Source organism: Ornithorhynchus anatinus, chromosome 17 (genome assembly GCF_004115215.2).
Source record: "Ornithorhynchus anatinus isolate Pmale09 chromosome 17, mOrnAna1.pri.v4, whole genome shotgun sequence".
Taxonomy (NCBI): Eukaryota; Metazoa; Chordata; class Mammalia; order Monotremata; family Ornithorhynchidae; genus Ornithorhynchus; species Ornithorhynchus anatinus.
Window position 1 is genome coordinate 29,007,754 of NC_041744.1, and position 16,872 is coordinate 29,024,625.

General features: G+C 37.6%; 1 protein-coding gene across 2 annotated transcripts; it reads right to left on the bottom strand.

Annotated features, from left to right (window-relative positions):
- Positions 1-1,349: 1,349 nt before the first annotated feature.
- On the bottom strand, positions 1,350-16,403 carry POU1F1 (POU class 1 homeobox 1). Of its 2 annotated transcripts, none has more exons than XM_003430572.4 (6): positions 16,265-16,403; positions 13,117-13,263; positions 4,733-4,957; positions 3,471-3,635; positions 3,077-3,137; positions 1,350-1,588 (listed from the first exon to the last, which is right to left on the bottom strand). In XM_003430572.4, the coding sequence occupies exons 1-6, from the start codon at positions 16,401-16,403 to the stop codon at positions 1,375-1,377; spliced, it is 951 nt and encodes a 316-aa protein (XP_003430620.1). In that variant the 3' UTR covers positions 1,350-1,374. The 2 variants fall into 2 exon arrangements, with proteins under 2 accessions (XP_003430620.1, XP_003430618.1); XM_003430570.3 differs by having other exon boundaries at positions 13,117-13,190; positions 16,264-16,403.
- Between the last annotated feature and the right edge of the window lie 469 nt (positions 16,404-16,872).

Below are 16,872 nucleotides of genomic sequence, written 5' to 3' on the forward strand. Positions count from 1 at the left end.
AGAACCGCACACATGGAAACACTAGCAATATAGTAAAAGTTTGAGTCTAACTGTACACACTGCATCATGAAAATCAGAGCACTTGAACTATTCTCTGACGAATGAAAGGTAAACCAGGTTTTTCTTTACCATGAATTTCCTTCCTGGGAAAAAGAAAATGTCTATACGCATATATGAATACAGAAAGCTTGGGAGTGCCTGCCTTCATTTAATAAGTGCTGTTAGATGTCAAATAACTTAAAAAATAAATATTCTAAAATTTTAGTAAAGACCCCCGAAAGCAAAATGAAGTTACTGTGCATTTACAATTTGCTACTAAATTCAAAAAAGTGCTTTATACTAAGTAGAATTATCGTTAGGTGGTGTGTAAGTTGAAGGAAAATCATTCAGCATCTTCTAACCCTTAAAAGTAGAGAGCAATCTTGACAACAGGTTGCCTGAATTCTTCTGACTGGGGACACAAGAGGAGACCAGGTTTTCTTCAACTGCAAAATTTTGTCTTAATTCTGTTGTCACTGATAACTGTACATAGGTTTGCTGTGTTCCAGTGACTTTTGGCCATAGTGTGAGTCAAGGTGACTCTTCCTCTCCTCCACTGGCCCAGTGAGGAAGACTCCCAAAAAGCCCGTGACTGTGGCATATTGGTGAGTGCCCACCCAGTTCACTCCCCATGGCCATGCCCGCATTGCTTCTCTGGGAGGCAGGGTCAAGAAAGCTTTGGGTCATTTGGAGTGCTGGAAATACTTCTTTTTAACTCCAGATAGGGGCCTTTGCAGTATTAATATGCATGGCGTTATGGATAGACCATGGGCCTGGGAATCAGAAGGTCATGGGTTATATTCCCAGCCCTGCCACTTGTCTGTTGTGAAAACTTAGGCAAGTCACTTCAGTTCTCTGTGCCTCAGTTAACTCATCTGTAAAATGCAGGACAAGACTGTGAGCCCTAATGCCGGATAGGGACTGTGTCCCTATTTGCTGGTATCCATCCCAGCACTTAGTACATTGCTTGGCACATAGTAAGCCTTTAGCAAATACCATTATTATTATTATCATTATTATTAATAACCAAAGTGATGGGTAAATCCAAATAGAAAGAAACAATGAAGAGCTTATTCTGTGAAGCCCAAAGCACTCTTGTATTTGCATTTTGAAAAGTGAGCTTGTACCTTGATAGTCTTTCCCCAATTCAGATCTTCCATCAACTTTATAAATCTTTCTTACCTGAGCCCTGTTTCAATAAACCTAGATTCTATACATGCAAAAGTCTATTAATTGAAAACTCCCTAATATTAAGAGGAACTCAAATAACTTATGTCCACATTAAAGCAACACAAAATTAAGGATAAAGATAATGGCTTTTTTCAACAGAGCATATCACCGACATTCATGATGCTCCTTAGTGACAGAGGTAAAGGTGTTCTGGTGTAAACTTGTTTTCACTCTCTTTTCCCTCTGTCTTCGGTTGCAAAACCAAACTCGCACTACTTCTTTCTCAAGATTCAGGCCATCTGCCATGCGCATAATTTCTTGAGAGGAAGGTTTGCTTTGTTCACCGAAATGTCTCTCCAATGCTTCTTTAGCAGCAATACTGGAAAAAGCAAATTTTGGTTTTAATAATAATAATAAATAATGTTGGTATTTGTTAAGCGCTTACTATGTGCCGAGCACTGTTCTAAGCGCTGGGGTAGACACAAGGGAATCAGGTTGTCCCACGTGGGGCTCACAGTCTTAATCCCTATTTTACAGATGAGGGAACTGAGGCACAGAGAAGTTAAGTGACTTGCCCACAGTCACACAGCTGACAAGTGGCAGAGCTGGGATTCAAACTCATGAGCCCTGACTCCAAAGCCTGCGCCACGCTGTTTTAGTGTTTTGGACACTCAAACTTTTAATCAGGTTGGTTTTGGGGTTTTTAAAATACTGCCAAGCTATCCACTATGCACTCCTAAAGGCAGAATCATAATATGGAAAACTGAAAAATTAAGCTTTCTTCTTTGCCAATTGAATTGTTGCAGGTTTTTCTAAAGGCTGCAGATGAGACACAGAGCAAAAAACTTTTTGAGATTTCTTTACAGATGTTTTTCCACAAGGGGGCACTCTGTTCTTTGTAAGAAACAGTGGGAAAATAACCAAGTGCTGGGGGATAGAATATAGAGCATTTATTTAAATTCACAAATTATGAAACATGTTGTGGCATAAATCAAACTAAGCAGTGAAAGTCTGTGTCCTAATTTTCCCAATGTAAAACGCATTTTAAAAAAAATGTTGGCTCACTAAATCTAAATTCCCCACTAGATGTTATACTAGGAAATAGTATCCTTCAAGTAAAAATCAGTGGAGTTTTGTGTTCCATTTTTCCTAAAACCTAAACCCTTGAATTATTTATATTCTTATAGTTGCTGGTTCTTGAAAAACAGCCCATTGACTGACATGACCCCACTTGGCCTGGGAAGTGTTCATTTATGGAAAAGGGTCACATCCTTTACGTTTTCAAGAGCTTATTACAATAGATGGTCAATAAATACTTTTGACGGAGAAAAAGGCCTCTCATTCATTCATTCAATCATATTTACTGAGCGCTTAGGAGTGTACGGTGTCACAGTAAACAGACATTCCTTGCCCTCACCACTTCTACCACATTGTTACTAATTCTGCAGCACTCTCCAAACTAAAAAGAGGCCAGAAGTCCCAAACCAGAGGCTTTTCCAAAATCAACTTAAAACACTCACAAACTGAAGGCCCATGCAGTGGAGGGTTTCTTATAAACTTGCCACTTGTCAGCTGTGTGACTGTGGGCAAGTCACTTAACTTCTCTGTGCCTCAGTTACCTCATCTGTAAAATGGGGATTAAGACTGTGAGCCCCACGTGGGACATCCTGATTCCCCTGTGTCTACCCCAGTGCTTAGAACAGTGCTCGGCACATAGTAAGCGCTTAACAAATACCAACATTATTATTATAAATGTCCTTACAGAACAGTTCGGGGCAACTAGACTTCCCTTACTAGGTCTACTATTGTACTCAATTTTACAAAAATACAAAGTACCAATCGCTATATGCCATAAATGAATAATTACCTGATGGTAGTTCGGCGTTTTCTTTTCCTTTCATTTGCCCCAACTTTTTCATTGTACAAAGCTGTTTTTAAAAAAGTAAGGAATCCCATGATTAATTATGGTAAATTCTAATGAGCCAAAATAGTGTCATGTGGAAAGTGACCAAATTTTCTCCAAGTCAAAACAGAACACCCCTTTCTGGGGTGAGGAGAGGATGGGAGATGGGGAAAACGCTGCGGGGAGAAGGATCAGGAAAACACATCTTCTGTGTTTCCTTTTAAAATGTGTAATTCAGACGTTTATCCCTATTAACTATTTTTACCTTTAGGGAAAAAGCAATTTAGATACATCATTTCACCTCCTAAATACTGAAGTGTGACTTTTGAGGATAAAGACCTTAACCATCAATCTATACCTCCAACTTGTTCTGCTTCATCCAGCCATTTGGACAATATTGATTTCAGTTTACAGGCATTCTTAAAACTGAGCTGGAGATTTTCAAATCGACAAATGGTGGTTTGGCTGAATTCAGAGCCATGCACCGCTGCCAGAGCCTCTCCCACATTCGTTTGGGTGTATCCTGATGGGGGGAAAAAAAGAGTAAGTTTGACACTTTAGAATAACCACTTTTGTCCTGTCCTTAAGAACACTTATAGATTTTCAGGAGTCATTCAACTTACTGCATCTCTAACCAGGTAGTTTTGATAAACTGAAGAGATGTGAGTTAAAAATTTTACTGTTATTAAGAAACACTGATCCTGTGCTGGAATGAGGTGAGTTGAGCCCTCAGCCATGTAGAATTATTTGCTCCTTCTAGAAGCTGAACATTCTATTAACTGAAGCGTGGTTTCCTTCAAACATCTATCGTTACATGATGTTCAATCTAACATCATGTGTTGTAGTCACCTTCTAAAGCAATACCTCTGCTTCACATGAATGAGAACTACACATATGTAAGTAAATAACTTTTAGACTCAAATTCCAGCTCCTCGCCCAGTATTTATATTTCAACTAAGACAAAGTGAATTGTACTTGTGACCAACTTAGTACCTCTGGGAACAAAAATATTTTTCTCCCAAAGAATCCAAAATGGGAAATAATAATTCCATACTATGCTTTAGTCTGTATAAGGGCATCTCTCTTCCATCATTTGATGGTGATTGCTGATCTCTGAGCTGTAGAGCTTGGGCAATAATGATGTGATGAAAAACAGGAAACTACATTCTGATGTGCAAGAAATTATGTCTGCAATTTTATTTAAATTCAAAAGATTTGAATGATATCTTTAACATAGGCAGAAACTAGTTACATCTATTAAAATGTTTATTCCTTCTTAAAGTTGAATTTTTATCAAAATCATCTTCCTTCTTGGAGAAGAGTGCTGCAGCCACTGATTCAAGGTAACATCACTTTTTGATTACGTGACTTTGGCCATTAAGTAAGGATTTTCGTTAGATTTCTGAGAGTTTCATGGAGGAAAATAGGGAATGAATAGCTCTTGGACACATTAAAATGAAAACTGTCAATACCAATAGTACTTACTCGGGCGGTGAAAACACTGTACTTAAACCCTGAGGAGAATTACAAGAGAAGAATACCAAGATATGGTGATTTAACTACTATAGTTAAGTTTACAGGCTATACCTTTTAAGTCTCTTTTCTTTGCAAACCACATACCTAACTTAATTCTTCTCAATTTGAACTCGTTGGCAAACTTTTCTAGTTCTCTGATTTCAGGAGAATCCATGTCTACTGGTTCTTCAACAGATTTGCTTTTCCTGCGGAATTCATGCTTGAAGTCCAAAGCCAAAGGGTCTTCTCCCAGGAGAGATTGGTGCATGGGAGGAAAGCCATGACCCAGGGCATGGTCAGGAAACTTATAGAGGCAGGGGGTTAAGCTGCCTGCCAAAAAATAATCAGATAAAATCAGAAGCAGCAATCAGTAGTTTTTTTACCAAAGAGATTTGGACTGTTCTGAGAAGCTAAAATTTTTGTTGTTGCCATTATTTGTTAGGTACTTACTATGTACCCCAGGCACTGTGCTTTGCAATAGGGTAGATGCACACTAGACAGGTTGAACACAGTCCATGTCCCGCATGTGACTGAAATTCTCGATCCCCATTTTACAGATGAGGTAACTGAGGCACAAAGAAGTTAAGTAACTTGCCCATGATCCCACAACAGACAAGTGGCAGATCCAGGATTAGAACCCAGGTCCTTCTGACTCCTGGGCCCATGCTCTATCCACACTGCTTCCAAGCTGGCAGGCAAAATATACATGTAAAAGCTGATAAAAGGTCCTAGGAAAAAGAACTAGAAAAACAAATACTGAATATATGTACATGGCTTAAGAAGGTGGGCTTTGGTGAGCTACCTTAAAGATTTATCTAATGTAATGAATGAAGTCAACTCAGAAAATCTTCTGGAGTTTCTTACTAGAGCTTCGAAGGATAGGAGGAACAGATTTGGGAGAGGGTGTGCATTCCATTTAGGGGGAAATGGAATGTTCAATGACCCAGGTAGGTGGGAGAATTAGTATAAGAGATGCCTAGAGATTCACTGAGCTGAAGCTGAGAGAGTAAAGGAGTAAAATGGGGGAAGAGAAACTAGTTAGGGAGCCTTGAAGCCCAGTATCAATAGTCTACTTGGATGTGAACGGATTCAGGGAGCAGCTTTGAGGCACGGAGTGAGACAGTCAGGTCCACATTTGTTCAAGAGGCAGGAGACGGGGAAGATAGGAAGAAGGGTATTTGCACAAACCATGTATGAAATATTTAGAGTTTTGACAGAGTTGTGATAGGTGTGGATATAACAGGAGGGATATTTGTGAAATACTGCCGAGGCATCAGTAAGATTTGATTTAAAAAATTGCAAGTGGATGGTGACTGAAGGAGAGGAGTAAAAGAATAAGGAAGGTTATTTTAGGGTGCAGTTAGACTGGTATTGCTCTGTTGATGAGAAAATTAATGGGAAAGATAATTTTAAGACAGCCAAGTGGAGGTGATTCAGAAGTAGTCGGAAATTTTAGCCTGGATAGCAGGTAGCAGATTCCAGCTGGAACTGTAGATTTGGGAGTCTTTGAGGTGGTATTTGAGAAGTGTCCTAACAGGACACAGTATGAGGGCGAAGACAACAAACCAGTAAAAATGGTAAATGCCAAGAAGTTGGAGATGTGCAAAGCTCTAGACAGCAAAATTCTAACACTAGAGAGAATTTCAAAGAGGAGGGGAGTAGTTAGTTAACAAAAGCATTAATTAATTCATTATTAATTATTCATTAATTAATGGATTCATTAATACGGATTAGAAAAGAGATCTTTGGCTTTGACAGGAAGGGTGCCATAATTAATCTCTCAGCATTACATATTAGGGAAGCAGCAGCGTGGCTCAGTGGAAAGAGCACGGGCTTTGGAGTCAGGGCTCATGAGTTCGAATCCCAGCTCTGCCACTTGTCACTTGTCGGCTCTGTGACTGTGGGCAAGTCACTTAACTTCTCTGTGCCTCAGTTTCCTCATCTGTAAAATGGGGATTAAGACTGTGAGCCCCACGTGGGACAACCTGATTCCCCTGTGTCTACCCCAGCGCTTAGAATAGTGCTCGGCACATAGTAAGCGCTTAATAAATACCAACATTATTATATTACAGTCACTGAACATTGAATTGCAAGAAATTCATCACATTTGGGGGTACATGGTGTCAAAACCCAGCTATCCATGGTAATGGGACAGTATTGATATGGACCATTCCTATTAACAGAAAGGAATTAGGGTGGCTGAAAAGCAAGAGTCAGGATTCCTCCTAAGTGGTATCTTTACCCAAGGAAATTGCATCCAACTGGACTCTGTGCTCTGAAGCTGGTATCTTTTTGAGATTGCTTCAGAACAGTTAGTAGTCAAAAACAGACGGTTATAAGAAATCAGACTTTTTGAAGTTCTAATTAACATGAGTTTTCAATTCAGCCAACTTCTACCTAGATCTGTAGATCCCTGGAAAATATCAATTTAACTAATGCATGCTCTCTATTGCATTAGAAATTTGCTTTCTAATTTCAGAGTAAAAAATTCCCTTGGAAAAAATCCTTGAGCAAAGGAAAGGGTTGGAAAGTACCAAAAGATAACGGGAAATATTTAAGCACAAAGTTGCCATAATGAGATACGATTTATGTCCTGGGGTGGGTGATTATCATGGCCCCTAGGACACTCTTTGGAGGTGTTTAAGGGCCAATAGTGGGAGTGGAATGAGAGGAACAGTTACACTAGGAAGAAGCCTCAGATAAACTCAGTAACCCCTAACACATCACTGTTCTTGGGTTGCCACAAGGTTGCTGAGTTTTTGCATTGGGTGGTAACAGCAGCTCCTTCAGAGCTAGACTAGACCCAGCCTGTGGCTGTGTTTTGTCCTCTCTCCCTGACCAAATTTGAACTCAAAGCAAAATTGCCTTAAACTCTTGTTAGTCATCTCACAGGAGAGCGTGCTGAAGAAGAGAGGTATGGGAGAGGACCAGCAGCTAGAAAAAAATAAAAAAGCTTAGTTCAGCCATAAACTGAGCGTGCTGCTTGGGGGTTAACCCTTGAGTAAGAAAACTCCAACTCCACGGAGACACTAATTGCTTTGCTGAGGGCAATAACAGATTTTAAGGGAAGAATTCCATACTTTGGGGTAGTATAAAGGAGGAGAATGTCACATTTTTATTTGTCTTGTTCTTCACAACAATCTTTGACATTGATCAATGTAGCTTACATACTACATTTATGTAAGTACGTGTTAATTAATCTTAGAAATTCTGGCTCACAATGAAGAACAGTTTTGCAAAGGGATTTAATTAACATTCAAAAATTGTTAGAGAAGATGAAGAAAAATAATTATCGCCTATCAGTGACAAGCTATTTGCTGTAGGAGCGTATGTTTTCTGTGATTTCTTTATGTATTTAAAATGTAAGTAACAATATTATATTTTACTGAAATGAGTAAATTCTAGAATAATGAGAAAGTAAAATGTAGGACAGAAAATGACAATTGACATTATCTTACACATTTCTGAGCTTGAAAAGCCATTTTTCTTTACCATTTAAGTGAATGATTGAAATAACTATTCACTTATGAACATTTGGGTTTTTATGTACAAAAGAACCTGGTAAAGGGAACAAAAAATGTATGCATCTAACCTAAATAGTCTGATTTGATTGTTTCCAATGATTAAATCCACTGCCAAATTTCTGCCTTTACTTTGTGAACAGTTGACCTGGACAAAGTAACAAATCTGATAAACAACAGCAAAAACTACTAATCCTAGTTTGTCCACTTGCCTGCTGAGGGACCTTAAGCAAGTGACTTAACTTCTCAGTGCCTCAGTTTCCTCATCTGTAAAACAAGGACTTCAATACCTGTTCTCTCTCCCGCACAGACTGGGAACCCCATGTGAGACAAAGCCCATGCACGATCCAATTGAACTAAAGGCTTAGTTCAAGCATGGCACATAGTATGCACTTAAAAAACACCACAATTATTATCAATAGTTTTTTGTGTTCAGGATGGCTTAGCTGTTAAATGAGAAGATCTACCTGCCTTTCAATCAATCAGTGTTATTTATTGAGCATTTACTCTGTGCAGAGCACTGTACTAACTCTTCTTGGTATCCTTTGAAAAAATACCCTCTTGTTTTAAGTTACTTTTACAACTATTCATATTACTAGATGTAAAGCTGACTCTGTTCTCCATGAGAAGATGCTTGTGGAAAGGTGTTTTGACCATTGCTAACTTCCACATTTTCTTTGCACTTCTAGGAATAGTATTTCTCCCAGTTCTGTAACTGCAAACTCTGTCCCTCACTCAGTTCTTGAAAATCTTCAAATCACAATATGTGTTTTCCTGACATGATGCAGATAGAAACATAAGGGAAGAAACTGCCACTCTCATATTGTAATTTGGCTCTGCCCAGGATTACATTTAGTAGTGTTTGAAATTCACTGTTAACAAATGTTTAGTGCAGTGATCTTATGCTGCTACAAATTAGTTCCTTGTAAAATGGTAATATATGGTTAGGGTGCTTTTGATACTCAAGCCCAGGGGTTGCTAACCCCCCGCATACTATTTCTAACGTTTGTGAATCATCTTCCCATTAACTTCCCATTTAACATTGAAGCAGTGGTTGAAACAACATAATGTTTTATGTCCTCAGCAGTTTTCAAGAATGGAATTACCATGTTGTAGCAGAAATGGCTACAGACTAAAGCTTTCCTGGCAAGTTGTTTAAACTAATTAGTTTATCTGAAAAGTAAACCATTTCCCTTTTAGATGATCACTACCTGGTGGATCTTTTTACAAACAAGCCCCACAGAGCAAACTCATTAGCAATACCAAGCAGACTGACTGTTTTCTTTGTATTGTTCTTTTCTGTTATAAAAGTAAGAGCAGTTTTCTCCTTGTGCATAAAATCCTCCACTCAAGCTTGATATACACTGACAGCATGAAATAGCTGTTTCAGCACCTCAATAACTCATGCATATTTCAGTTCCAAACATTTGTTTGGCCGACAGCATATCTGAATCGACAAGTGTTTTCATTGTGACAGAGGAACAGATATTTTCTTGAAAGATATAGATGTGGCAAAATGTTTTACAAATATTTGTAAATACTATGTGCCCTGAATATAATGTAATTCCTGCCAGGGCAATAATCTGTTTGCAGTAGAATGCACAATTGGGCATATTGAAGTCTTCCCCAGCATACAATTTGGTCCTGGTCATTTGTACACAAGGCATTGTATTTAGCAGAGATTTTTGTAGGCCATAATGCAAATCTCAGAAGAGAGACAAGAAGGAAAAAGAGACTAAAGCCAGTAGAGGGCTCACCTTGCAGGGCACTGACTCCATTCACCACACTGGGATGGGACATACTGCAGGTTTGGAGCATGCGGCCCTGGGAGAGACTAGCTGACAACATCTCAGAAGTTGTGGGTTTGATTCCTTAAAAAAGGATACAGACATTCATCAGGGAAAATGTATCATATAATTCTAATACCTCTCTTCCTCTCCATTCACACACGACTCCTCCTTGGCCACCCCCCGAAGTATCCACTCAATTCTACAAGAAATAATTGGATTGTAAATTCTCCTACATTTTTGTCTTCTAATAAAGTATTCCAATAATAAATGTAAGCTTACATTTTACACTGCTAATTTATTTTTTCTTAAGAAATGAGTATATGCCACAATCTACTCAGGGGTTAATTTGCTGAATTGCTATCACATAAAATATCTTAGGTTTATCACAGTTCAACAGGTTAAAACAAACACTAGCAGAGTTCAGAGTAGTAATAAATAGGTCATGAAAATCCATGTGCTCTGAAACAGGATGAATTAACTTGCAAGCTTCCTTCTGACATTATCCTATTCCTATTGCACTTCCTCTCTCCCATTCCAGAGTACTATTTGATTAATAGGTGCTTCTACAATATATATTTAGCTAGTGGAGCTTGTTTGTGCAATCATATAAACACTAGTAAAATAAAATAATGAACTATCATGAAGTATAGATTCCTTGGAAACTTCATTTTCATATAGAGTGTGATGCTAGAAGCATCACTTTAATAGATTGACAACTTGATGATCTCTGTTGAAGGACTTTGTGGAAATGGCATGTTGGAAATAAACTGAAGATTTAAGTGAGAGAACTGTGTTTCCATTAATGTTTCATATATTCCCTTTTATTGCTGAAGTACTAAATCTGACAATTCAATTTCAGCAGGTTTGTGGCCCTGATAGAGGAAAGAGAAGGGGTTTTCTCTATTTGGGTTTACAAATTGCAAGGAGACAAACACAGTGACATATTCCACAGTAATCCCTAATCAGTCAATCAGTGGTACTTACTGTGTCCAGAGCACTGTACTGAGTGCTTGGTAAATTAAGATACAAATTGATAGATTCTATGTCCACAATAGCCATGTCTCCTCATTAACATCAGTATTAACTGAATACTGAATCGGGTGTTTGGGAGAACCCTGTCTGCTCTCACTTTCGTGCATTGCAACAATAAGAATTTTTTTGTTCTTTTTAAGGTGATGCCCAGCACTGAAACATTTGGTTTCACTTCTGAAATACAAACAATCCTACCAAATCCAAATTTCCTTGTCTGCTAGAAAATTATTGTCATGTTGATCTAATGGATCAATATAAATGTTAAATTCAGGCCAAAAAAAACCAACCCCAAAACACCTGACTTTGGATGCTGGGTGCTGGTTTTACAACTAGATTCTTCACTGTACTAATCATAACCACTGACTTAACTTTTCTCTTGACTTTGCCACATTTCAGATAGACTATTTCTTTTATTGTCCTTGCCAACATTTGCAGATGTTTTTCAAGGCGTGAAATAATACATCTCAACACATGTTTCTTAGTCAACGGGAAAACTCTGAATGGAAATAAATAAATGACAGATGCCTGAAATGATGCCATTTTATGTAGAACTAGTTAGTCATATTGATATATTTAAGATAAGTCTTTAAGAATCTTATGTGCTTGGTAAAACTGCTTAAAATGAATTGTACAAATTATTTTACTTAAATGAAAGCTTAATTTAGCTAGAAATTACTGTGCCAAACAGCATTGTCAACACAACTTGACTTAGTAAGTTTTAAAAGCATACATTTCAGAATAGACATTTATTTCCCCAATGCCTCCTAATTACACTTTCATTTGACCAGATGTGCAGAATTTGATTTTGAAATATGAGATGAGGAGGGCTAATTTTGAGTTCACTGGAATTGTACTGAAAATCCAAACACAAATGAGTTCAAAATGTCATGCTCTGACTTCAGTTTTATAGCATTCAATTTTTTTGGTATAATTTTTTTAAATTAGAAATTGGCAGTAAGTCAACAAAAGAACATGCAGAACAGTATCACTTCATTTATGTGTCTCTGTTCACTGTAAACATTGATCTAAAACTGTCAAATTTTGTTTGAAAGAGCTACCGTGCTGTCTGATTCAAGTAAGTATTATCTGAAAATGTTCTACTAATTCTCAAGAATAAGCCACTGACTATCCTTGAAGATGTTCGAGTTTTTTCACTGGGATATGAAATTATTTTGTGCTGTAAGAGTTCCTAGACTTAAAGTATCTTCTTTGATAGGGGTTTGCATTTATCTGGGTTTACGTAAGTTAAGGAACATGTGGTTTTAGTAGCATCAACTTGGTGCTTAAAGTCTTATTTTGATGAGTAAAATGGGATAAATTAAACCAAGTAAGATCACCATTTTAGCAATTATATTTCTTAAGCATGTATTTTTCTGAATTGATGAGCTCTGTTCTCCCTGTGGGCTATAGAGAGAAGGCCATTGGAAAGCTGTGGAGGACTGCTACTGCCTTATCGCCCCATTGTTTTACATTGCCTGGCCCTGCAAGTGGAGTAGTATGGATTTCTGCAAAGAGTCTCTCAAGCTGCTCTATTTTTCTCAGGTAGCGAGCCAGCAGAAGTGATATAATTTGAATGTCCAAAATCATTTTTAAGTTGTCAAATGTCTTTGTATCATGCCTGACTATCTTGGCATATTACTGCTGCATGGAAGCAACATGGCCTAGTGGAAAGAGCACATGAATGGCTATCAGAGGACCTGGTTTCTAATTCTGGCTCTGCTAACTACTTGCTGTTTGATCTTGGCCAAGTCACTTAATTTCTCTGTGCCTCAGTTTCCTCAACTGGAAAATGAGGATTAAATTCCCTCTTACTTAGACTGTGAGCTCCAAGTTGAACAGGGACTGTATCCAACTTAATTAATTTGTTTTTATCCCAGCACTTAGAGTAGTGCTTCACCTATAGTAAGCACTTAACAAATACCATAATTATAATAATAATGCTTGTAATCCTGATTCATTAGTCAGTCGCATACTCCTCAAATTCTAGAAGTCAAGGGCAGAGCTGCATACTTTTCAATTGCATGTCCCCAGGACTAAACTCATCCAGTAGTTTTGCTAATATGTCCTCTGGCTTAGTATTCTACCACATTAATAAACAAAGATAGCACTTGCCAATAACTTACCTTAAATAAATTTCATCTCTTACCTGTCATCATCCCATAGGTTGATTGTTGGCTTCCATAATGACAAGAAGGAACAGAATAGTGCAGTCCTGTTGCATTTCCCAGAGTTTCCAAGGAGAAGTGCACATGCGAACATTTTGTTTGGACCACAGGCAAAACAAATGAGACAGGTAAGAAAATGTGACACATTCTTTCATTCCAGAAATGTACATTTGTGCTGTTCATGTTAATTACATTATCTGTTTGGTAATTCACAATTTCATCAAAAGTCTCATGAACAATGATTTTCCAAATTTCATTGCAATGACTAAAGCTCAAATACCTAGGACACCATGATAGAATTTTACCAGGACCAGGAGGTGAATTAGTTTTTGTGGCTAATGCTGCAGCTAAACTCAACAGCTTTGACTGCAATTAGAGATTTAAATATAGCACATAGAACTTTCCTATGACCTGGAGATATGATTGGCTCTAAGGCATAAAAAGGGTATACTCGGGCTAGAAGTTTATGTAGGGTACATAAGTAAAATGAGCTTCACATATTGAGTTGTTTGCATTGATTCATTGAATTGCTGGTACCAATACATCTATCAGTAGGGGTCATGAAATGGTTTCCTAGTCATAACCTTTTGTAAGTAAGTGGAAAAAAAGGAGGAATGGCCAGTTGGAGATGAATGGTCAGTGAGATGGAAATGAAAAAACTAAAGTATCATGGATGTAAGAATAAAACAAGCAAATTGTATCCATTCTACTGAAAGTGCTGGATTACAGGGCAGTGAAAACAAGAGTGGATGACCAATGTGTGTAATCATTCATTCATTCATTCATTCAATCGTGTGTATTAAGCATTTACTTACTCAGGCAAAGACCCAGCACCCTTGATATGGAGGAAAAAAGAAGTGCTTAAGGCTTGAATTATTATGATTATTTTCATTAGTTACAATGATGCATTTGCATCATTTACAGTGATTCAATTATGCATTTCAAATTCTAAGGCCAAAAAATTGCAACAAGTATACATCCGCTGGTGTATGAATTGGTGTATCATGTGATAATATCACTGCTGTAACAGTAGGGACCCCAGCTTCCTTGGGAAGGTACCGTTCCAGGAGAAGGTGGTAACAGTTTTCCCTATTGTATCTAATGGCATTGGCCTTCCCGAAACTTCTCCTTGCTCCATTCATTCAGTTGTATTTATTGAGTGCTTACTGTGTGTAGAGCACCGTACTATGAGCTTGGAAAGTACAGTTCACCAATAAGGAGAGACAATCCCTGCCCACACCGGGATAACATTCATCTGCCTCCAGACCTGGGGTTGCCGTAAAGCTGGATCACTATTCAACTGTTACTACTATGACCACCCCTTTAGTAGAAATGGATCTTTGGCTCTGAATTGTCATGGATTTCACAAACTGTGTGAGAAGCCAGAGCCATACCTTTTGGTACCTGGGTTTGAACACTGTTATTTTCTTTTCCCAAACAGAAAAATTGCAGACTTTCTTTAGAGAAGTCAGAAAAGTATGGACAGAGTATAGAATACTTCTTATCAGTATACTATCACTTTCCTCTTGTTTCATTCCCCTAAAGATCTCGGGGAGAAAGTTTATCAACAAATGTTATTTTCTAGCTATTATCATCCTCTCAACCAATTTTTGTATTTTCATATTTTAAATTCCATTTACATATTTTAAATTCTACTCAGGAATGTACTTTGGAATTACATAATTAGGATTATATTCTGCATCTCAATTCAAATATTAAAAATTTGGTTGATGTCTACAAAATAATGAAATGTATTTTTGTAAACAGTTTAGAACAATGGTGAATATATATTTGCAAAGTACAATCTAAAAATATTTGCATTCTTTATAAAGCATGATTGCTGTAGTCTTTTTATAAAATAGTTTGTTTTTTTAATAATATTTAAAAATTTAAATTAAAATGTTATTCCAGTTCAAAATAGAAAGTATTCCACTAGCACTAATGAATTCTTCTGATGCCTTCATTAAATAAAGATACAGTTTCTTTAGAAAATCCAGAAAGAAAGTTTAGTTACAAGTTCATTCTTATTTTGCAATCCGAATTTTGGGCATTTTCCCATGTTCAAAATTCAGTTAAACTTTTATTTTTATTTTATTTGTGTGTGTGTGTGTGCGCGCGCGTGTATTTAGTGTAATCCTTCTCTGGGGTACATTTTATTTCCCTGTAGTGACAAGCACATGACCAAGGAGAAGTGGATAAATATAGACAATGAATTTGGGTTATTTAAGTCCCAAATTATTTTTCTTAAAGGTAGTATTTTGACCTGAATTATCCCAGAAAAGGCTGTGTGAAACCTGAGTCAAATTTATTTGAAATGGAATGCAGTACTGAAAAAACTCAGGGTTTTTATTAAGTGTTTCCTAAGAAACTACTGATTCTATTTTTCTGAGCGTTTCATGTTAAGTAAAGATTATCTAAATTTGTTTACTGAAAATGTAATTTCTCTTGTTTGTAACTGCTAGGAAAGTTTATGGAAGCTCTTCAAGTTTTTTTACCTCATTCTAAATAATAACACTCTCCTTTTTGCATTCTGAATTAAAGTGTGGAAAGCACAGTCAATTAATCATTGGTATTTATTGAGCACTTAATGTGTACAGAGCCCTGCACTAAGCACTTGGGAGAGTATAATACAGTGTAGACCAAGAGTTAGGCAACTGATTAAGTTTCTGAATCATTTCATATGTCCAAAAACATGAAACAACATCAATATCCTAAAATTCTTAATCACCTCAACTCATTTGTAATTTAGCACTATGAAATTTTCTACTAAAAGAGTTGTCAGATGAGAAATCCTCTGTCTCAGTGTAACACCAAACCAAAAACATAATTTTAGTGCTTTTGCCTATATTTTTCTATATTTCTTGGTCCTACTTTAACTCATTTTCTATTGCTTTAGAATCCTTAGGTTTTAACCTATGGAATTTTTGTTGAGGCTAGTCATAACTATGAAAAGTTTAGTTTTCTGCCTAAATTACAGTACCCAAGACCTTCCACTCATGGTTCCCAAACCGCCCATCAAATGTCCCCACAAATGTCCCGATTCCCCCTGCTTTAAGCAGTCCGTAATGTTTGATACATTAAGTTTGTAAAAGCATTAGACCCAAAAGGCAGTATTATAATCAGTACCTGTAGAAACCACATTGGTGGTGTGGTTGGAGACTGGCAGGCATTCAGCTGCACTGTGATGCATTATCAAAGGCAGAGCGGCAGAAGGGTCCGAATTCAGAGGAACAAATGTATCAGCTGAAGTGAAAGGTTGGCAACTCATTCCCAAAACCCCAGTAAGAAAGGAAGGAGGAATGTCTTCACCTAGATGATCGGTGGGTCCCAAAGAGCTCTGAGTGATTAAAAGATTGCCAATGGCCGTTGCAGTCCTTACCACTTGCATAAATACATCGTGAGGGATTGGTGGCACATGGAGGTCGTGTGCAGGTATTTATACTGCTCAGAAACCCCTTTTGCATGTTAATGTTCTTTTCCCAGGGGTATTGCTTTATCAGCAGAAAGCCTCCTTCCTTCCCACCCAAACACAATACACACCCAATTAGGTGGGGGAAGGAAGGAAAGGAGAGAAACCTGAAACTGGTCTGATATGTCCTCTAAGTGTAGGTAGGGCCTTTTATGGAGGAACAAATAGTAATTGGGAAAAAGTGGTCTTCCATACGATGCTACAGTAAGGCTGAGGGATATAGCAAGCAGGCAAGATTGCGCTCTCAACCCTAGTCAGAATTTGTGGA